This window comes from Marmota monax, unplaced genomic scaffold (genome assembly GCF_021218885.2).
Source record: "Marmota monax isolate L192 unplaced genomic scaffold, Marmota_monax_Labrador192_F-V1.1 WCK01_AAM20220418_F8-fsc00090, whole genome shotgun sequence".
In the NCBI taxonomy this organism is placed as follows: Eukaryota; Metazoa; Chordata; class Mammalia; order Rodentia; family Sciuridae; genus Marmota; species Marmota monax.
The window spans coordinates 8,039,084-8,062,221 of record NW_026695219.1 but is presented as its reverse complement, the minus strand read 5'-3'; the positions used below and the strand labels follow the sequence as shown (position 1 = coordinate 8,062,221).

The window sequence follows — 23,138 nt, the reverse complement described above, 5'->3', positions numbered from 1 at the left end:
AAAAAATTTAGCATCCTATAAAGACAAATATTCTTGTCAAACTCGAGAATAAAATGGACATGCCTCAATTTGATAGAGGCCATCTCAGGTAAAGTGGTAAATTACTGACAGCTTCCCTTTTCAGATCAGGAAGAAGTCAGGGATGCTGGCCATTGCACTTCTGTATTTTAAGTTCCAGCCGGTGCATTAAGGCAAGAAATACAAAGTATAAAGACTAGAAAGAGAAAACAGGATTTGCAATAATAGCACACATTTATATAACGCTTTCTAAGCATTTTACATTTACTGAGTGAATTCTTGTAACCACTACCATTAGCCTTATTTTATAGTTGTGGACCTAAGTCGTAAGAGACGTTATGTAACTTGTTTCAGGATACATATATTGTAAATAGCAGGGCCTCGATGCAAACCCAGCCAGGGCTGCTCCACAGTCTTCTTCTCCCTGCATTATACTGTGCAGCCTCCATTACTATTCCCAGATACCATGCTTGTATAAATAGAAAACCCCACAGAATTTATATATAAATTAACAGAATTACCCAATTGCTGGTTATAAAATCAATATAAAAGTATATTTGAATATATATATTTGTATATATATAATATATACATATATATATTTGATGCCATTTATAATTGTATCAAATATATGAAATACTTAGGCTGATAGCTAACATAAAATATGCAGTACTTCTATGAAAAAAATTTTAAAACTTGTTTGAGAAATGTCAAAGACGACCTGCCAAAACGGAGAAATAGGCTATGTCTCCATGGTTTGGAAATTGCTATTAAGTCTGTAATTCTCCCTAAGATTCAATGTATCCCAAGCAAATGTAATGGAACCTGACAAAATGATCTATAATTTATATGGAATTGCAAATGGAAAGAAAAGCCAAGACAAGATGAAGAGCTGAGAAGGTAGAATGACTTGTCCTGCCTGATAACACCTTATTTTCCAGATAGTGAGGTGTTAGTAAAGTATAGACAACGAAAGAAAAGAACAGAAGGCCCATTCTGTACTAGAGACTAGATATAGACTGAGGTGAAGTTGCAGATGAGTGTGCAGCGTGGACCTTTCCCTAAACAGTGCTTGGAGAACTAGGAATTTAGGTGGTATTATGGTTTGGTTCTGGGTTGTTCCCCAAAGACTCAGATACTAATGGCATGGGTGCCACTGGGAGGTGGTGGAACCCTTAGAAGGTGAGGCTAATAGAAGGAAGTTGGGTTGCTAGGGGAGTGCCTTTGAAGGGGATATTGGGGCTCGGGCCCCTTCCCCTCTCGCTTCTCTTCCCAACCACCATGCGGTGACCAGTTTTCTTCCACATGCTTCTTTTGCCATGATGTACTGTGTCACGACAGGCCCAAAGCAACAGGGCCAAGTGACCATGGATTGAAGCCTCTGAAATCATGAGCCAGAATAAACCTTTCCTCCTTTTAAGCTGTTTATCTTTGACAGACACAGAAAATCAGATGAAGAAAATGAAACTAAATGTAGTTCTAAATCAATTTTAGATGCAAATTAAAGACTCAAATGTGAAAGGCACAACCCTGACTCTTCATAACCTCACAGTGGAAAAGGATTTCTTACTCATGACAAAACCAGCTAGTTTTAAAGAGAGAGACTGAAAAATTGACTAAATCATGAACTCTAGTCCATCAAAAGAGTACCAAAATGAGAGCCAAAAGGTGTGGAAACAGTTATTTGAAACACACTTAATGTGCAATGAACTATATCCAAAATAAAGAACTGCTACAAAACAAAAACAGATCTAGACAACTCGACAGAAAAAAAAATGGTCAAAGGACTTAAACAAGAACTTCACAATTAAGGAAATCAAACATTAATGAATATATAAAAAAGTACTTATGCTGGGCTGGGGCTATAGCTCAGTGGCAGAGCGCTTGCCTAGCATGTGTGAGGCACTGGGTTTGATCCTTAACACCTCATAAAAAACTAAACAAATAAAGGCATGCTGTCCATCTACACTATAATTTTTTTTAAAAAAGTACTTATGCTCATTAATAGATTGGGAAATACTAATTGATAACCATTATAAACTATCCATAAGAGCAAAAGTTAAATATTCTCACATCAAGATTCGGTGCAGATATGAAACAATAGAAAATTGGGCATGGCTGGAGGTGTACAATCACTTAAAAATTACTTGGCATTTACCTAACTAATTAAGTTGAAGATACTAGGCCCAAGAAACCTGTAATTCAACTCTTCCTTTTTCTATGAAAGAAAATGGATCTGTAGAGAAGTAAGCCCTAATTCTTTCAGGCAGAGATTCTGAGTGTGGTCCCCTAATTAGCAGCTTCAGGATCACCTGGAATCTTGTTAAAAATGCAGATTCCAGGGATGGAACTGTAGCTCAGTGGTAGAGCGCCTGCCTTGCATGTGTGAGGCACTAGGTTCGATCCTCAGCACCACATAAAAATAAATAAAGATATTGTGTCCAACTACAACTAAAAAATATATATACATAAACAAATTTTTTTAAAAAAATGCAGATTCCGGTAGCTACCCCAGACCTACTGAATCAGAATCTCTGAGAGTAGGCTTAATGATGTTTGAACACCCCTGCCCTAGTGATTCTGCCTTGAGAACCTACTGCAGTAAGTCATTTGATAGATGTAAGAAATTAATTCTTGTCCATCTAAAGAGGCACCAGTTATATACCCTTCTTGAAAGAATTGAGAGTTACTCAAATGATTTTCTGTTCTGTGGTTCAGACAAGGGCTCAGCTGTGAAATGTTACAGGAAACCTTGCATACGTGTACTGGCTCCTCTTAACAGCATCTTCCGTAATAGTACCAAACCAGACCCATCCCTACTGTATACTCACAGAAAATGGGAAAATTATGGAACTATCTATTCTGCAGAAAATTTGCTGTGAAAATAAATCATAGCCACATACAACAAGGATGAATATCAACCACCAATAAGTGATGGATACCTTTAAGTCACAAAAGATGACATCCAGCATGATTCCATAAATGTCTAAAGACAAGTAAAACATACTGTTTAGGGATGCATTCTACATGGTGGAAGTGTTCAGAAAGGCAAGAAAATCATAAACGATTATCACAAAGATCAGGCTATGGATTGTTTCTGAGGGAAGGGAAGTAAGTGTGAGAGGACTAAAGCAGGCCCTTGCTCGAGGTGTGCTCACTGTAACTCGATGTGCGCACACATTTTGGGTCCTCTTTTGTCTGCAAACCTCCCAATAAAAAAATAAAGAAAAACTGGTTAGATGAAAGATGTCATTCACAAATTTAAAAGTAAGCCTCAGCCTGAGAAAAACAACTTGTATTACAATTTGAATTTTGGAATATTTGTATAGTTTTTACCAATTGAGCACCCTGAATCTGAAAAGTCAAAATCTGAAATGCTTCATAATCCAAATTTCTTAAGTATCAATCCTTGTTTATTTATTTATTAGGGATTAAACCCAGGGATGCTTTACCACTGAGCTACATCCCCTCGCCCTTTTAAATTTTATTTTAGGTCAGTCTCAAAATGAGTTGCTGAGGGGTTCACTAAGTTGCTGAGGCTGGATTTAAACTTGTAATACTCCTGTTTCGGTCTCCCAAGTTGCTGGGATTACAGGCCTGTGCCACCATGCTGGCTAAGCCATATTTATCAAGCATTAGTATTCAGAATATTTAAAAAATTACTTTTAAAATAAGACAAAGACAACACGGAATACTCATTGGGAAAAATGGGCAAATCTGAACAGGTATTTCACTAATCAGTAAAATAAAAAGTAAGAGAAAATGCTGTATTACAGACTGCCCCGTGCATTTCTATGCTCAGTAAGTCCCAATCCCATCTCCTCCATCACTGGTACTTTAGCTCACAGCCAATCTGGAAACCCATTTCAGTAGTACCTGCTTCTATGGAATGGGGGATACATCAGCAAATCCCTACAAGTGGGAGAACCCCTCATGCCCATGACTTCCTTTGTAAAACCTCAGAACTTCCATAGTATTAATATATAGCATTCCAATCTGAAATGTTGGGATTGTCTCATCAGTTTTCCCTATTGGCAGTAACTACAGGGCCATTCAGGTAGTCTTCTCCAAATCAGTTGCTCCCAGTAACTTACTGCCTCTGGAAGCCACTTGAAAATGCAGTTTTCCGGGCCAAAGGGAGAAACTGCTGGGCACCCCAATGAGATGCATACATTTTTTTATTCTAATGATATGAAGTCTACTATCATTTTTTTTCCTTTCACTTATTCTTTAGGAAGATGATCAAATGCTTCGACCATTTGTATACCAACAATCACAGATGTTAAAGGATCTGGGGGATCTGCTTGAATCCAGCTTATGGAAACTGAAAAATGACATTTCTCTTATAGTGAAAAAGAAGAGAGAATACTTATTATATACTAAACAGTGAGGATACAACAACTGAAAACTGCAAAAATTTAAACTTTAGTGGTAAAGATCATTTGTGTAGCTAATGGGCTTAAGCTAACCTGTGTGTTTCCCACTTAACTTACTCTACCATTTTAAAGAAAGACTTCTTTCAATCAGACGTTTTTTAGTACTTGGGATTGAACCCAGGGGCACTTAACTACAGGGCCATATCCTTACTCCTTTTAATTTTTTATTTTGAGAAAGGATCTAAGTTACTTAAGGCCTCTTTAAGTTGCTGAGGCTGCCTTTGAACTTGTGATCTTCCTGTCTCAGCCTTCCGAGATGCTGAAAATATAGGCATGCCCCACCATACTCAGCAACTGGAATTTAAATAATGTAAAAACAAACTCATATGCAGAAAGGAGGTGAAATGGGAGATACCTGAGGTGAATGGTGATACTTACCAGTTACCATTCTGAGGTAATGGAAACTCCTAATAACAATAGTAATGAGGATGGTGAGACTGAATAGTGCTTACCATTTGCCAGGCACTAATCTAAGTACTAAACATCTGTTAGCTCATTTAATTCTCAAAATAATTCTGTGAGTTAGGGTAGACAGTCCTACTGCCAAGAATTTGTCTCCTTTTCTTGGTGGGAATGTAAATTGGTATACCCATTTTTGAAAACAGTATGGAATTTCCTCAGAAAACTAAAAAAGAGAATTACCATATGATCCATCAATTCCACTACTGGCTATGTATCCCAAAGAACTGAAGTCAGTGTGTTGAAGAGCTAGCTATCTGCATGCCCATGTTTTTGTTTTTTTTTTTCCTTTTTTAATATTTTTTTAGTTGTAGTTGGACACAATACCTTAATTCTATTTATTTATTTATTTTTATGTGGTGCTGAGGATCAAACACAGTGCCTCGCACATGCTAGGCGGGCACTCTACCGCTGAGCCACAACCCCAGCCCCGCATGCCCATGTTTAATGCAGCATCATTCATTATAGTAAGAATATGGAAAGAACTGAAATGTTCATCTACCTACTGATGGAGTTTTAAAATGTATCACAGATATACAATGGAATACTATTCGCCCTTAAAGAAATGGGAAATTCTGTCATTTGTGACAACATGGATGAACCTAGGATATTATGTTAAGTGGAATTAGCCAGACATAAACAGATAAAATATGATCTCTTAGGCAGAATCTAAAAAAAACCCCAGAAATGATAGAAGTAGAGTAATATGGTAGCTACCAAAGGCTTAGGGGAAAATGTGGGTAGAGAAAGGGGGACAGACATTGGTCAATGGGTACAAAGTTTGTTAGAAGAATTAAGTCTGACTGTTCTATCCCACAACAAACCAACTATAGTTAATAGTAATGTGTGTTTCAAAATAGCTAAAAGAGAGGTCTTCAAATGTTCTCACCACAAAGAAATGATAACTATTTCAGCTGATGGATATGCTAATTACTGATTTGATGATTTCAGTGTATATCATGTACCCCATAAATATACATAATTGTCAATTAAAAACAAAATAAAAATTTTAAATAAAACTTAAAAATAAAAGAATCTCCCTTTTCAAGTTATACATCCTCTCTTCTTTTGTAAAGACAGCACAGAAGGGTCTCCTAACATGAATAATATTTCTATATATGTTATGCTTCTTAATTAAAAGTAGAAATTCCATAAAGGGGTGGCTGTCTCCATTACATAATAAACAACATGAACTATGTATGTGTTTATTATATGATTATTATTTTTTACTGTCTTTTTTATTGGTGCATTATAATTACATATAATAGTGGAATTCATTATACCTGGTTACATATGCACATAACATAATTTGATCAATCTCATTCCCTAGTACTTTCCCTTCCCTTATGAGATTATTATAAAAAGAAAAATTCTTTGCTTTATTTTAGGGCTTCAATGCAAAACCTAGTTAACATACAAAAAGAAAATTAGAGGAAAGTTCTATTTAAATAGTGAAGATCAGTAGAAACTTACAAATTGTATTCTTAAAACTAATCACAAGTATAGACCAAGGGAAAGAATGAAAAACTCAATTATTGGCAGTAAACAAGTCAGGCCATGTTAAGTAGCACATAGTTATTACTACACAAATAAACTGGCAGGTCCAAATGAAAAAAAACATCATTCAATTGAAAATCCTTTATTATTCAACTTAGGTAAACAGTCCAAAATCAGTGTAGATGGGTGAAAAACTATGCTAAAATAGAAAAAAAGTGCAGTTTAATTTAGCAAAATCTCACACAATATGCAGAGAAACTCACTGGAGGGTGAGATTCCATTCAACACCATAGCAAGCAAGGCAGCAGTTACTGCCCTGGCTGAAAGCCAGCCCCAGCAATCCTCACTAGGAATGCAGTTAGCAACACAGACAAGGACACTTCCTCCACCATCTGACCTGCCAGCACATTCATAAAATTTACCAAGAACATTTCAATGAAAAAGTCAGTCAAATATTAGTTTTCTTTCACAAGCAAGAAAATCATAAATCAGCTGAGATTTGAAAGTTAGAGTAAGCTAGTACAATTTCCTGCCTTTAATGTGTAGGTATTTAGATTTGACAATCTTTTCCATATACAGTCAGATAGGTTTATAGAAGAATTTCAAATATCAAATACAGAAGTTGTTAATCATGCATTTTATGACTTCAGCTAATTCTTCAAATGTTTAGACTTCAGAGCTGCTAATGACACTAAATTCAATACCATGTTGGCCGAGTCTGTCAATCAATTTTGTTTTGGAGAAAGCTGCTCCAGGTGTGAAGACACCGCCCCTGTAAAACAATAACAAGAGAAAACAGTGCACACAGCTGCTTTCCAGCCCTCTGCTCTGTAGGTCTAGGTAGCCAACTATTACACAACTCCTAAAAACTGAGCATTCTCCATTCTATCCTGGCTACTTTTGATTTCATTCCTAAAATCAGCAGACTCAGCAAATAGCTGTTATTCAAGAGAAACTAGTGCCATAGACAATCCTGTGGAGACAGGTTCAGTTCCTGTTCACTGTTTTAATGCTACCTGTGTGCTCATGGAGCGTATGGTAAAGCTTTATCAACCTGAGTAACTGCTGCTATTTATAAAGATGTCTTCAGACCCAAGAGGATTAAATACAGATCTCAATGGAATAAATTTAAATAGTCAATTATTATTAAAACATAAACAGAACTTAAACTAGATAAAGAAGAAGTTTCTTTAAATATAATGGCTAACATTTACAAAGTACCACATATTTTCAAAGGTAACACAGTATTTGAAAAAATTAAGTTTTACTATATACAATATATATAATATATGTATAATATTAAGTAATATACTATATACAATACATATAATAAAAATCAAACCTAATAATTTAATATTGTTTTAGGTTATACCTGATTTACCTCTTAGCTGCAGGTCTATGTTCATTTGTAAAGTTAGCCTAATTGAAGATAAAAGTTAAATGCTCCAGTAAGACAGTACATTTGATAACCATCAGCCAGGATCCATGACTCAATTCACACACCTGGCATCAGTCAGGGCTCCTGCAGCCTACCAGCTGGGTATTGCTCAACACTGATGAGAAGTTCCTATTTACACTATTTAACAAGAGGGACCTTTTCTGAGTGGCTAACTCTGGATTTGAGCTATTTTTATAAGAAACCAAAGCCAACTTACATGGCTCTCACACTTTTCAATCTCCTCTCATTTACCTCTGCAGTTATTCCCAAGACTGGTAAGAAACTGTCCTTTTACTTTAATTAACCTATATCTTTGGATCAAAGGAACTGTAAATGCTTATGTGTAGATCCAAAGCCTGAAAATCGAAGCACAAAATGACTTAAAATATAACACATATTAAAAAGATATCTTCTAACTAGAAGAAAACCAAACTTACGCCTTAGGAAGATCAGAGACATCGTTTAGAAGAGTCATGGCTGCCTGAACCATGGCTATGGGGGTAGTCACATAGCCAGCCTCTGCAGAAAAGGTTGATCAAAGGGGAAAAAAAGTGTTCATGAAGTCTGCATTAAACAACACCCAAATATCAAATGGTAGATTTTCTGTCTCTCTCTAGGTATACAGATTTTTTTTTGAAAAGATACTCTAAACACTTATAACAAAAATAACAACTTTTACTGTACAGGTTGGGGATCCCTTATTCAAAATGCTTGGGACTTTTGTGTTTTAGATTTTATAGTTTTTCAGATTTTAGAATATTTGCTTATACATAATGAGCTATCTTGGAGACGGGACCATGTACAACCACAAAATATAAATATAACCTGAAGGTAATTTTAAACAACATTTTTAGCACACCTGCATTTTGATCACAACCCATCACATGAAGTCAGGTGTGGAATTTTCCACTTCTGGTGTCATGCTAGTACTCAAAAAGTTATGAATTTTGTATCATTTAAAATTTCAGATTTTCAGGTTAGGAAATTTCAACCTGTATTTATTTTTTATATTTTGGCAGTTTTGGGGATTGAACCCAGGAGTACTCTACCACTGAGCTATATTATCTACCCTTCAATTTTTTGTTTGTTTGTTTTAGTTAGACACAATACCTTTATTTTAATGTGGTGCTGAGGATCGAACCCAGGGCCTCCCACGTGCTAGACGAGTGCTCTACCGCTGAGCCACAACCCCAGCCCTATCCTTCAATTTTTAACATTTTGAGACAAGGTCTTACTCAGTTGTTGAGACTGGCCTCAAATTTGTAACCCTCCTGCCTCAGCCTCCTGAGTAACTGGGATTACAGGCTCAATCTATTTTATTAAACATATTAAATGTTACAAAGTATATGTATTAATTGCTTTAAATCTACTAAACTCAATTTTCACAACAGTGATACTATTTTTGTTTGTTTGTGTGTGTGTGATGCTGGGGATTAAACCCAAGGCCTCACCCATGCCAGGCAAATGCTCTACCACTGGGATTAGTACTATTTTTATCCCCATTTTACAGATTAAGAAATTGAGGCTTGGTCACTTAACCTTTTCCAAACTCACAAAGTTAGGCAATGGCTAAGCCAGAAACACACCCAGGCAGCTAGTTCACTCTTGTCCATTACAATATACTGCTTCTTGATAATCATTGAAATCATGATCCTAGGTTGTTGTTGTTGTTTTAATATTTGTTTTTAGTTGTAGGTAGACACAATAACCTTTATTTTATTTTTATATAGTGCTGAGGATTGAACCCAGTGCCTCACGCACTCTAGGCAAGTGCTCTACCACTGAGATACAACCCCAGCCCCGCTCGGTGGTTTTTTATTCACTCTATTAATATATCAAACTGATACCCATCTGCATTCACATACTTCACTAACAAAAACAAAACAAAAAAACCCTCTCAATATCTTAAGGAAAAACAACTGGCTACACCTATATTACTTTAAAAAAAGTCTACAAGCAAGTGGGACATTAGTATTTACATTTCTGTCAAAAAATAAAAACACAGCTAACTTTAAAGCCAGGTGGGAATTTGAAAAGGGGGTAAAATACAAACACATTGATGTCTGGCTTAATTAAAATCCCCTGTGATCCATCAGGGACCACGGTAATTACAAATTATCCCTATTAAACTTATAATTCATAAGTAGGACATCTCTGTATAGTACTCTAAAATTTATAGTAAAAGTTTTTTGGGGAGAAATAGATCCTAACCCTCCTTTGAAAAATGCACATGTTTTCCAGACAATATCTGGGTGTTCAAAGACTCCCCAAACACCTGGGATCACAGATTTGGCTCATGTTAGACTGCTTAAGCATGAGGTTAAAACATGTAAAAAATGAAGTAGCACCTTTTCTTGTTACTAATTTAAATCTGCTATTCTGAATTATTAAATGGTTAATGAGAAAAAAAACAGAGGGAAGGATGCACTAATAAAATTGGCTTATACTAATAATTTCAATCCTTCCATTGACAGAATAATTTTAAATTACTTAAATATTTTGTGCAAACAACTAAGCTCTAAATAAAGAAAAGATAAGCTGGGTGTGGTGGTGCCTATAATCCCAGTGCTTGGGAGGCTGAAGCAGGAGGATCGCAAGTTCAAAGCCAGCCTCAGCAAAGGTGAGGTGCTAAGCAACTCAGTGAGACCCTGTCTCTAGATAAAACAGAAAATAGGGCCAGGGATGTGGGTCAGTGGTTGAGGGCCCCTGAGTTCAATCCTCAGTACCCAAAAAGAAAATTAAGAAAGAAAGGATAGATTGTAATGACATATCACTTTATAGATTATATCACAATGTAAAACTCCCAAGCATTCTTAAGTCATATGTGAAATACCTGGTCCTTTCACCTGAGTACAAATTCTGATATTTGGTTTGAGCTTATCAGTAGAAAGGCCTTGTTTGTATCCTTGACCAAAGAATGTCAATGTAAATGATGAGCCATCCATCTGTAAGAGAAAGCAAAAGGTTCATTTAATAAATATGTCATTTCCTTCTGGAACACAATAAAACTTATTTCTACTTCAGGTGATAAATAGATAAAAAAAACCAATATTTTGTCTACCACAACATCTTGTCATCATTTAAGCATGGGCAAACGTGAATTCTTTGAAGTTATAAGTTTTGGTGACTGGTGTGAAGTGGGGTGGGAGAGATGATGAGTAATAGGGATGAGATGAAGATGATGCTTAGGTTGTAGCTTAAAGAATGAGTGCACCATCAATATAGGCAGTTTAAGAGGAAAAGCTAGAAGAGGCCTGGGGAACAGACATACAATTACATCACTCGCAGATATAAAAATTAAATTCAAAAAATTAAATTTAGAGCATTTATCCTATCATTTTTTATAATCACTAAATTTAGAAATAGGGTATCAAAGAATGCAGCCCATCAAAATGATTTTTATTAAACATCAATTAAAGGTCAGATACTATATATATATATTAGGCCCTATGATATAAATAAACTATTTCTTTCCTGGAATTTACAATTCATTGAGGAAAGAGATAGATAAGCAAATTTTTAAAATATATGTTTTTTAGTTGTCAACGGACCTTTATTTGTTTATTTATTTGTTTATTTATATGTGGTCTGAGAATCAAACCCAGTGCTCACATATGCCAAGCAAATGCTCTACCACTGAGCCACAACCCCAGCACTTAAGCAAATTTAATAACAATATGATGGGGCTAGAGATGTGGCTCAGGTAGTAGCGCGCTCGCCTGGCATGTGTGCAGCCCAGGTTCGATCCTCAGCACCACATACAAACAAAGATGTTGTGTCCCTACTGAAAACTAAAAAATAAATGTTAAAAATTCTCTCTCTCTCTAAAAAAAAAATAATAACAATATGAGACATGAACTAATAAATGAAGGAAAAGCTCAAAGCAGGGCATTATTAAATCTCCTGTGGCTGAGGGCAGAGTTTTAAAATGTATGCACACACATATTTTAATAGAAGTTTATTAAACAAAAAAGTAAGGTACATTCCAGAATGGAGCAACCATTATTTAAAGACAAGAAGGGATGTAGTAGCATGGTATATCTAGAATCTACAATTCAAGAGGTACAGACAAGGTCAGATATACAATGCACACTTGTCCCCTCCCCTGCTATGGCATAGTGCTGTGATCATAACCCTCTTACAGGCTAGGCACACATTCAGCTTTAGAACAATTTTCAACATAGTCTTTGAGCTAGTACTCCAATTAATCAGAGATGGATAAAAAAATAAAACTGATCTGCCATCTAGAACTAGATCATAATGTGTCTAGGGTGGCCTCACACCTCTGGAGATGGAATTCCTATCAGTCATGCTCTAGGGGTATGTATCAAAATTATTCAACCTGACCAGGAGCATACCTCTACAGCAGTGATTCTCAACCTTGGCAGCACATTAGCATCACTGGGAAGCTTTTAAAAACTCCAGTGCCCAGACTACATTCCAGACCATGAACCAGAATCTCTGATCATCATTTTTGTCTTTCCCAGAGTCGGGAACCACTGCTTTATATTTTCAGGCCACAGTCTAGCTCTACTAAATCAGAACGTGAATCAGGGCATATGTATTTTTGGGGAAAAAAAATCCCACAACATCCTTGAGTGATTCTGACAAATAGAATCCCAGTAAAGAATCACTGCAAAGGTAGTTAGGGAAGTCTTTTTGTTTCTTGGTTTTTGTTTTTTTTTTTAAGACAATAACAAGAAACAAAATAACAGAGTCAGATTTTCTGTCTTAGAAAGACCTATTAGAGGAGAAGGAAGATGGCGGCGAGGGGAGTGCATTGCCCCCGTGTGCTGCTTCACTGTGTGGGAGTATGACAAGTCAGGATGGCTAAAGGATATCTTGTTAGGAATTTCCAGCAATAGTGGGGTGCTCCGGAACCTGAAGGAAGGATTTCCATCGCACGAGGATCGGCTACGGGGACTCAAACGCGAGAGGTTTGTCGCACGGAGGGTAACACTGCTTATTCAGCAAATCGCCCCGCGGCTAGAGTCTGCAGCGCGCGCTGGGAAACGAGGAGATAGCGACGCAGGGATACAGCGCTGCAGTTTCTGCCAGCCGTGCAAGCACCGTACTCAGGGCTGAATTCTGGGTTCGAGACGGGGGAAGGAAGCGGTCCATTTCGGTTCTCCACACCAGTCAGACCACAGAGGAGGCCAGCAGCCACCATGTTGGAAAGCTGACGTCACCATACCTGTTTTCGACTGACTGCAGCTCATTCAGCCATAGAACAGGTAATTTCAGGCTGCAATTCGCCTGCGGCTTGCAGACAGATTGCTAGGGTTCAGTGCCTGGGTGCTTCTTAGAACCTGATCTTATCGGAGCGAACACCGAGCGCGGGGCGGCTGAGTTCCGGCTCCCGGAACCGTCCCGGAACCGCCCTGGCCCAGGGCTGCGGAGCCTGCGGAGGCTGCTTCTTGGACCCTGCTCCTATCAGAGCATACACCAAGCACTAAGCGGCCGAATTCCGGCTCCCGGAACTGAGCCCGCGGGGACTGCTTCTTGGAGCCTACACTTATAGGAGCTTACACCGAGCACGAGCGGCCGAGTTCCGGCTCCCGGAACTTCCCTGGCCCGGGGCTAGGAGCCCGCGGAAACTGCTTCTCGGTCCGGGTCCTGCTGAGGGCCGGTCAGGACTCACCCGTTGCTTTGGTTGCCCGGCAAGGGGAACGAAATGCTGCCATTCGCATAGGATACCAACATGGCAGAGATCTGATGTCATCAGAAAGCGGCGGAGGAGAGAACTTCACCAATACCAGCGGCAACATAAACAGTTGGTCTCCTGGTAGGGGGGGTGAGGCACAGACACCCGAGTCTCCTCAATTTGTCGTCGAGCCAGAGGAGAGGAGACGGGCCGCCGCCAGCGCCCGGAGCAGGCCCAGCGGCTCGCCAGCAAGGTGACCGCGTGACCCCAATTGGAGAGGGGGCGGAGCGGAGCCACCACCCGCACCCAAAAGGTGGGCAGACCCGCGACCCAGTGGTACACGGGCGTGGTAGGAGGGGCAGGGCAGAGCCGCCGTTCGCGCTTGCAAGGTAAACAGACCTGTGACAGCCTGGCGGGTCAGGCCCAGTGGCCTGCCAGTGTGGTACACACGTCACCCCAACTTGAGTAGGGGCAGAGCAGATCCTTCTCCCACGCCCGGATCAGGCCCTGCCGGTGTGGTGGTCACGTGACCCCAATTGGAGTGGGGGCGGAGCGGAACCGCCACCCATGCCCGTAGGGTGAGCAGACCTGTGACCAACCTGCAGATCAGGCCCAGGGGTCCGCAGGCGTGGTAGGAGGGGCAGGGCAGATCCGCCGCCCGCGCCTCCAAGGTAGGCAGACCTGCAACAGACCGGCAGATCAGGCCCAAGAGCCTGCCGGCGTGGTACACACACCACCCTAATTGGAGTAGGGGCAGAGCAGAGTCGCCGCCCGTGCCAGGAACAGGCCCAGCGTCCTGCAGGCGGGGTAGTCACGACACCCCAATTGGAGTAGGGGCAGAGCAGAGCCTCCACCTGTGCCCAAAAGGTGGGCAGATCTGCGACCGACCAGCGGGACAGGCCCAGTGACCTGCCGGCATGGTAGCCACGACACCCCAATTGGAATAAGGAGAGAGCAGAGCCGCCGCCCGCACCTGCAGGAAAGATACGCAAGCAGTATGAAAAGACAAGGAAAGAAAGGACCACAAGCAATGCAGGTCAACGCAACTTTAGAAGAGGTAACAGCTGCAGCAGATGGAATGTCAGATAAAGAATTCAGGATATACATGCTTCAGATGATCTGGAGTATCAAGGAAGACATTAAACAGCAAAATCAGACAATGAAAGATCACCTCGACAATGAATTACGCAAACAAATCCAGGAAGCAAAGGATCAACTATACAGGGAGATAGAGGTTATAAAAAACAAACAAACAGAAATCCTAGAAATGCAGGAAGCAATAAACCAACTTAAAAACTCAATGGAGAATACTACCAGCAGAGTAGAACACTTAGAAGATAGAACATCAGACAATGAAGGCAAAGTATTTCAACTGGAAAAGAACATAGACAGCTCAGCAAGACTGTTAAGAAACCATGAGCAGAACATCCAAGAAATATGGGATAACATCAAGAGACCAAACTTAAGAGTCATTGGGATACAGGAAGGTACAGAGCTCCAAACCAAAGGAATGAGCAGTCTATTCAATGAAATAATACGAGAAAACTTCCCAGACTTGAAGAATGAGACAGAATCCCAAATCCTAGAAGCCTACAGGACGCCGAATGTGCAAAATCATAAGAGATCCACACCTAGACACATTATAATGAAGATGCCCAACATACAGAATAAGGAGAGAATTTTAAAAGCTACAAGAGAAAGGAAGCAGATTACATTTAGGGGTAAGCCAATCAGGATAACAGCTGATCTTTCAACACAGACTCTGAAAGCTAGAAGATCCTGGAATAACATATTTCAAACACTGAAAGAAAATGGGTTCCAACCAAGAATTGTGTATCCAGCGAAATTAAGCTTCAGGATGGAAGATGAAATTAAAACCTTCCACGATAAACAAAAGTTTAAAGAATTCGCAGCTAGAAAACCATCTCTTCAAAACATCCTCGCCAAAGCATTACAGGAAGAGGAAATGGAAAATAACAATAAAAACCAACAGTGGGAGGTAGGACAGTAAAGGGGGGGAAATAATCAAAGAGGAAAACAAACCATGTTTAGTAACATAAATAAACAAATGTGGCTGGAAGAACAACCCATATCTCAATAATAACCCTAAATGTTAATGGCTTAAACTCACCAATTAAGAGACACAGGCTAGTAGAATGGATCACAAAACAAGACCCAACAATATGCTGCCTACAGGAGACGCATTTGATAGGAAAAGATATACATAGGCTGAAGGTGAAAGGTTGGGAAAAATCATATCACTCATATGGACTTCGGAAACAAGCAGGAGTGTCCATACTCATATCAAATAAAATAGATTTCAAGCCAAAGTTAATCAAAAGGGATAAAGAGGAACACTACATAGTGCTTAAGGGAACCATATACCAACAAGACATAACAATCATAAATATTTATGCCCCAAACAATGGTGCAGCTATGTTCGTCAAACAAACTCTTCTCAAGTTCAAGAGTCTAATAGACCACCATACCATTATCATGGGAGACTTCAACACACCTCTCTCGCCACTGGACAGATCTTCCAAACAAAAGTTGAATAAGGAAACTATAGAACTCAATAACACTATTAATAACCTAGACCTAATTGACATATATAGAGTATACCACCCAACATCAAGCAGTTACACTTTTTTATCAGCAGCACATGGATCCTTCTCAAAAATAGATCATATATTATGTCACAGGACAACTCTTAGACAATATAAAGGAGTAGAGATAATACCATGCATCTTATCTGATCATAATGGAATGAAACTGAAAATCAACGATAAAAGAAGGAAGGAAAAAGCATACATCACTTGGAGAATGAACAATAGGTTACTGAATGATCAATGGGTTATAGAAGACATCAAGGAGGAAATTAAAAAATTCTTAGAGATAAATGAAAACACAGACACAACATATCGGAATCTATGGGACACACTGAAAGCAGTTTTAAGAGGAAAATTCATTGCTTGGAGTTCATTCCTTAAAAAAAGAAAAAACCAACAAATAAATGATCTCATACTGCATCTCAAAATCCTTGAAAAAGAAGAGCAAAACAACAGCAAAAGAAGTAGAAGGCAAGAAATAATTAAAATCAGAGCTGAAATTAATGAAATCGAAACAAAAGAAACAATTGAAAAAATTGACAAAACTAAAAGTTGGTTCTTTGAAAAAATAAACAAAATCGACAGACCCTTAGCCATGCTAGCGAAGAGAAGAAGAGAGAGAACTCAAATTACTAGCATACGGGATGAAAAAGGCAATATCACAACAGACACTTCAGAAATACAGAAGATAATCAAAAACTATTTTGAATCCTTATACTCCAATAAATTAGAAGATAGTGAAGGCATAGATAAATTTCTTAAGTCATATGATCTGCCCAGATTGAGTCAGGAGGATATAGAAAACCTAAACAGACCAATATCAATTGAGGAAATAGAAGAAACCATAAAAACACTACCAACTAAGAAAAGCCCAGGACCGGATGGGTATACAGCAGAATTTTACAAAACCTTTAAAGAAGAACTAATACCAATACTTTTCAAGCTACTTCAGGAAATAGAAAAGGAGGGAGAACTTCCAAATTCATTCTATGAGGCCAACATCACCCTGATACCTAAACCAGACAAAGACACTTCAAAGAAAGAAAACTACAGACCAATATCTCTAATGAACCTAGATGCAAAAATCCTCAATAAAATTCTGGCGAATCGGATACAAAAACATACCAAAAAAATTGTACACCATGATCAAGTAGGATTCATCCCTGGGATGCAAGGCTGGTTCAATATATGGAAATCAATAAATGTTATTCACCACATCAATAGACTTAAAAATAAGAACCAAATGATCATCTCGATAGATGCAGAAAAAGCATTCGACAAAGTACAGCATCCCTTTATGTTCAAAACTCTAGAAAAACTAGGGATAACAGGAACATACCTCAATATTGTAAAAGCAATCTATGCTAAGCCTCAGGCTAGCATCATTCTGAATGGAGAAAAACTGAAGGCATTCCCTCTAAAATCTGGAACAAGACAGGGATGCCCTCTCTCTCCACTTCTGTTCAACATAGTTCTCGAAACACTGGCCAGAGCAATTAGACGAAAGAAATTAAAGGCATCAAAATAGGAAAAGAAGAACTTAAATTATCACTATTTGCAGATGATATGATTCTATACCTAGCAGACCCAAAAGGCTCTACAAAGAAACTATTAGAGCTAATAAATGAATTCAGCAAAGTGGCAGGATATAAAATCAACACGCATAAATCAAAGGCATTCCTGTATATCAGCGACAAATCCTCTGAAATGGAAGTGAGGACAACCACTCCATTCAAAATATCTTCAAAAAAAATAAAATACTTGGGAATCAACCTAACAAAAGAGGTGAAAGACTTATACAATGAAAACTACAGAACCCTAAAGAGAGAAATAGAAGAAGATCTTAGAAGATGGAAAAATATACCCTGTTCATGGATAGGCAGAACTAACATCATCAAAATGGCGATATTACCAAAAGTTCTCCATAGGTTTAATGCAATGCCAATCAAAATCCCAACGGCATTTCTTGTAGAAATAGATAAAGCAATTATGAAATTTATATGGAAAAATAAAAGACCCAGAATAGCAAAAACAACTCTAAGCAGGAAGTGTGAATCAGGCGGTATAGCGATACCAGACCTCAAACTATACTACAGAGCAATAGTAACAAAAACAGCATGGTACTGGTACCAAAACAGGCGGGTGGACCAATGGTACAGAATAGAGGACACAGAAACCAATCCACAAAACTACAACTATCTTATATTTGATAAAGGGGCTAAAAGCATGCAATGGAGGAAGGATAGCATCTTCAACAAATGGTGCTGGGAAAACTGGAAATCCATATGCAACAAAATGAAACTGAATCCCTTTCTCTCGCCATGCACAAAAGTGAATTCAAAATGGATCAAGGAGCTTGATATCAAATCAGAGACGCGCCGTCTGATAGAAGAAAAAGTTGGCTACGATCTACATACGGTGGGGTCGGGCTCCAAATTCCTCAATAGGACACCCATAGCACAAAAGTTAATAACTAGAATCAACAAATGGGACTTACTCAAACTAAAAAGTTTTTTCTCAGCAAAAGAAACAATAAGAGAGGTAAATAGGGAGCCTACACCCTGGGAACAAATCTTTACTCCTCACACTTCAGATAGAGCCCTAATATCCAGAGTACACAAAGAACTCAAAAAATTAGACAATAAGAGAACAAACAACCCAATCAACAAATGGGCCAAGGACCTGAACAGACACTTCTCAGAGGAGGACATACAGTCAATCAACAAGTACATGAAAAAATGCTCACCATCTCTAGCTGTCAGAGAAATGCAAATCAAAACCACCCTAAGATACCATCTCACTCCAGTAAGATTGGCAGCCATTAGGAAGTCAAACAACAACAAGTGCTGGCGAGGATGTGGGGAAAAGGGTACACTTGTTCATTGCTGGTGGGACTGCAAATTGGTGCAGCCAATTTGGAAAGCAGTATGGAGATTTCTTGGAAAGCTGGGAATGGAGCCACCATTTGACCCAGCTATTCCCCTTCTTGGTCTATTCCCTAAAGACCTAAAAAGAGCATGCTACAGGGACACTGCTACATCGATGTTCATAGCAGCACAGTTCACAATAGCAAGACTGTGGAACCAACCTAGATGCCCTTCAATAGACGAATGGATAAAAAAAAATGTGGCATTTATACACAATGGAGTATTACTCTGCATTAAAAAATGACAAAATCATAGAATTTACAGGGAAATGGATGGCATTAGAGCAGATTATGCTAAGTGAAGCTAGCCAATCCCTAAAAAACAAATGCCAAATGTATTCTTTGATATAAGGAGAGTAACTAAGATCAGAGTAGGGACGAAGAGCAGGAGAAGAAGATTAACATTTAACAGGGATGAGAGGTGGGAGGGAAAGGGAGAGAGAAGGGAAATTGCATAGTAATGGAAGGAGAGCCTCAGGGTTATACAGTGGAGGGGGTAGAGAGAGAGGAGGGGAGGGGAGGGGAGAGGTGGGGAGGGGGGAGGGTGGAGGATGGGAAAGGCAGTGGAGCACAACAGACACTAGTATGGCAATATGTAAATCAATGGATGTGTAACTGATGTGATTCTGCAATCTGTGTATGGGGTGAAGGTGGGAGTTCATAACCCACTTGAATCAAAGTGTGGAATATGATATGTCAAGAAATTTGTAATGTTTTGAACAACCCACAATAAAAAATTAAAAATATATATAAAAAAAAAAGAAAGACCTATTAGATGGTCATGAAAAGATGGATTAGAAAGAAACTACAGAAGGCTATGAAACATCAGTCCAGAAATAAAGGCCTGCACTATCCAAAGAATGAGAATGCAACTCACAGAACAGGAGAAAATACTTGCAACCCAAATGTCTCAAAAGGGGCTCAGATCCAAAACAGACCAAGAACTCCTAAAACTAAATAAACAACTATGAAATAATTTTAAAATGGGCAAAGGGACTTGAAGAGACATTTCTCTAAAGAAGATATACAAATGGTCTATAAACACATGAAAATATGGTCAACATCACTAATCATTAGAGAAAAACAAAGGAAAACCACCATAAGACCCTCACCCATAAGACCTCACACCCATTACAATGGCTATTATCCAAAAAACTTAAAAAAAAAAAAAAAAGCAAATGTTGGTGAAGATGTGGAGAAATTGGAACCCTGTTATACTATTGGAAGTCACTATGAAAAAGAGTTTAGTGGTTCCTCAAAAAATTGAAAACAGAGGGCTGGGGTTGTGGCTCAGCAGTAGAGCGCTCACCTAGCATGTGTGAGGCCCTGGGTTCAATCCTCAGCACCACATAAAAATAAATAAATAAAAGTATTGTGTCCAACTACAACTAAAAAATAAATATTAAAAAAATTAAAAATAGAATTAATATATGATCTAGCAATTCCATTTCTGCATATATATGTAAAAGAAGAATGTAGACCATAGCACTGAAAAGACCGCTGCACACCCATGTTCATAGCAGCATGATCCACAACAGCCAGGATCCACAATGTTGGAACAACCCAAGTGTCTACTCACAGATGAACAGATCAACAAAATGTGGTATATACCTAAAATGGAATATTATTCAGCCTTAAAAAGGAAGGAGATCTGGCACATGCTACAACACAGATGAACCCTGAGGACATTAAGCTAAGTGAAATGAGGCCAGACACAAAAGACAAATACTTTTGTCATTCCATTTATATAAGGTATCTACAGTCATCAAATCCATAGCAACAGCAAGTAAAATGGTGGTTGCCAGGGCTAGGGAGTGGGGTAATGGGAGATATTATTTAATGAGCACAATATTTCAGTGTTACAAGATAAAAATAGTTATATATCTGGATGGTAATGATGGTTGCACAAAAATATGAAATGTACTTAATGTCACTGAACACTTGAAATATTTAAAATGGTAAATTTGTTTTGTATATTTTACCACAATTAAAAGAAAAAGAGAGATAAAGGCCTGAACCAAGTCAATTATGATGGGTTTAGAGAAAAATCTAAAATTAAAAATTTAAAATTTAAAATTTAAATTTTAAATTAAAATTTAAAATCTAGAATGCCTATATTTCTGGTTGGAAGATGATGGTGTCAGATGGAAAATATAGGGAAAAAGACAGTTTGGGGGAAAGTGCAGATTTGGGCTTGTTGAATTTGAAGTGCCCATGGGATATCTGCCTAGTAAAATAGATGGCTCTGTCAATCTGGAAATATGAATGTGTGTGTTAAGAGCTCTGCTATCACTTAGAGTAAGTGAGAAGTGGGCCAAGGATGAAGCCCAGGAATGATCAATATTTAAGGAGTAGAAAGGAGATGAAGTAGGAGAAAGAGAAAGGAAACTTAATAGAACTATTAACTCACAAGCCAGAGGAAGTAAGTATTCTAAGTATGTCAAAGATAACCGACATTAAATAAGGACTAACAAGCACTCAATGCATTTAGCAGATATAAAGTCAATGATGGGAGACAGTAAGAACAGGAAAAGGGAGAATGAAATTGACCAAATTATGCTATGTGTATATATATATGAATAACCACAGTGAATTTCAGCTTTATGTATATCTATAAAGCACCAATGAACATAATGATAAATAAATAGAAGGAAGACCAGAAGAGGAGAGGAAGGGGTACAGCAGAAGGGAGGAGAGGTAGGAAAGAGGAAGTACTGGGGACAGAAATGGAGCAAATTATATTCATTCTTGTATGATTATGTCAAATGAACCCCACTATTATAACTACAATGCACCAATAAAAACATTTTTTAAGAAGTCAATGGTAATGTTAGAGGGACTAATGAAAGGTGAAGGAAAGGCCAGGGCTCTCTCTCAGGGTGAAAAAGACATTGGAATGTTTTCAGAATGAGAAGAAAGAACCTGTAGAGAGGCAGGAGGTAGAATTTCAAGGAGAGAAAAGGAACAATCAACTGATGTAGTCAGGAGGGAATCTGATCAAAAGTAGTAGTCATGGCTAAGACTCAGACTAGTTTGAATTTAGGATCCACTACATTCTAGCTGTGTGGACTTAGACAAATAACACCCTCTGTTTATTTCCTCAACTATAAACGTGGAATAATACCTCTGCCTCAATGGCTGCTGGAGGACTAAATAAGATATAGAGTCTGTAGCCCAGTGGCTGCAGCACAATAAATGCTAATGTTGTTATGAGCATGGTGTATAGAAAAACACTTTTTCCAGAAAAAGTAAAGAAGGTGATGATGGGAACAATGATGACAGGTCTAAGGGCAGAATTCAAGAACACAAGAGATGCTCTCAGTTCTTTTAGGGAAGTAGAAATCAAGATAACGGACAGATAGAGAACAGGTTTGGGGTTGGGTAGATTTTTGAAAAAAGCCACTAATGAAAAGTAAAGGAATAAGTGACAAGTGATCTTAGAATTCACTAGAGGATAAAATGAGAATTTGTGGGGGACCATCTGCTCAGTAGTGGAATTTCTCCCCAGAAGTGCCCTGTGTAAAGGAGATGAAGGATAAATGACCCACACCCTAACTCAGGGTTGGGATTTGTTACACTAATGGTAAAAAAACAGGCAGCTGTAGTGTTGAGGATATTGGACACATGATAATTCACTTTATCTGCCTTGGGAATTCAGGGTATAGGGAAGACAAAGTGGAAACCTGAAGGCAAAGAAGAGATAAAAGAAAAACGGAGGAATAAAAATATTTCAACGCTCTATGAAGAAGGATAATACAAATTCTGGAGTCAACTGACTGGGTTCTCATCCCAGCCGGCTATTTACTAGCGATAGGACCATGGGCAAGGTTCTCAACCTCTATGTGCCTTAAGTTTCTTCATATGTAAAATGGACCTAATAATAATACCTACTTCCAAGGTGACTATAAGATTAGGTGATCTATGTAAAGAATTTAAAAGAATATCTGAAACACAGTAAGTCCCCCACCAAGTCTACATATTGCTGTCTGCTATCACTGTACTGAGAAAAAGTAAATACAAAATAACATGACAACTTTTTTTTTTTTTTTTTTTTTTTTGCTGAGGTGCTGGGGTTTGAGCTTCATGTGTGCTAGGTGCTATGGCTTGGATG

The 23,138-nt window shown here is 38.5% G+C and overlaps 2 protein-coding genes across 2 annotated transcripts in view; one reads left to right on the top strand and one right to left on the bottom strand.

Moving 5' to 3' along the window:
* The window catches only part of LOC124085056 (kinesin-like protein KIF28P), a 63,349-nt gene extending 58,882 nt beyond the window's left edge, over nucleotides 1-4,467 (top strand). Inside the window, exon 23 of the mRNA XM_046432540.2 lies at nucleotides 4,253-4,467. Within this exon, the coding sequence (XP_046288496.1) occupies nucleotides 4,253-4,408 (156 nt within the window). The 3' untranslated portion in view covers nucleotides 4,409-4,467. The remainder of the gene's footprint in view (nucleotides 1-4,252) is intronic.
* A 2,069-nt stretch (nucleotides 4,468-6,536) lies between these two features.
* The window catches only part of Sccpdh (saccharopine dehydrogenase (putative)), a 44,542-nt gene continuing 27,940 nt past the window's right edge, over nucleotides 6,537-23,138 (bottom strand). The window contains exons 10-12 of the mRNA XM_046432541.2: nucleotides 10,682-10,793; nucleotides 8,286-8,367; nucleotides 6,537-7,182 (exon numbers count right to left, since the gene is read on the bottom strand). Of these exons, the coding sequence (XP_046288497.1) occupies nucleotides 7,077-7,182; nucleotides 8,286-8,367; nucleotides 10,682-10,793 (300 nt within the window). The 3' untranslated portion in view covers nucleotides 6,537-7,076. The remainder of the gene's footprint in view (nucleotides 7,183-8,285; nucleotides 8,368-10,681; nucleotides 10,794-23,138) is intronic.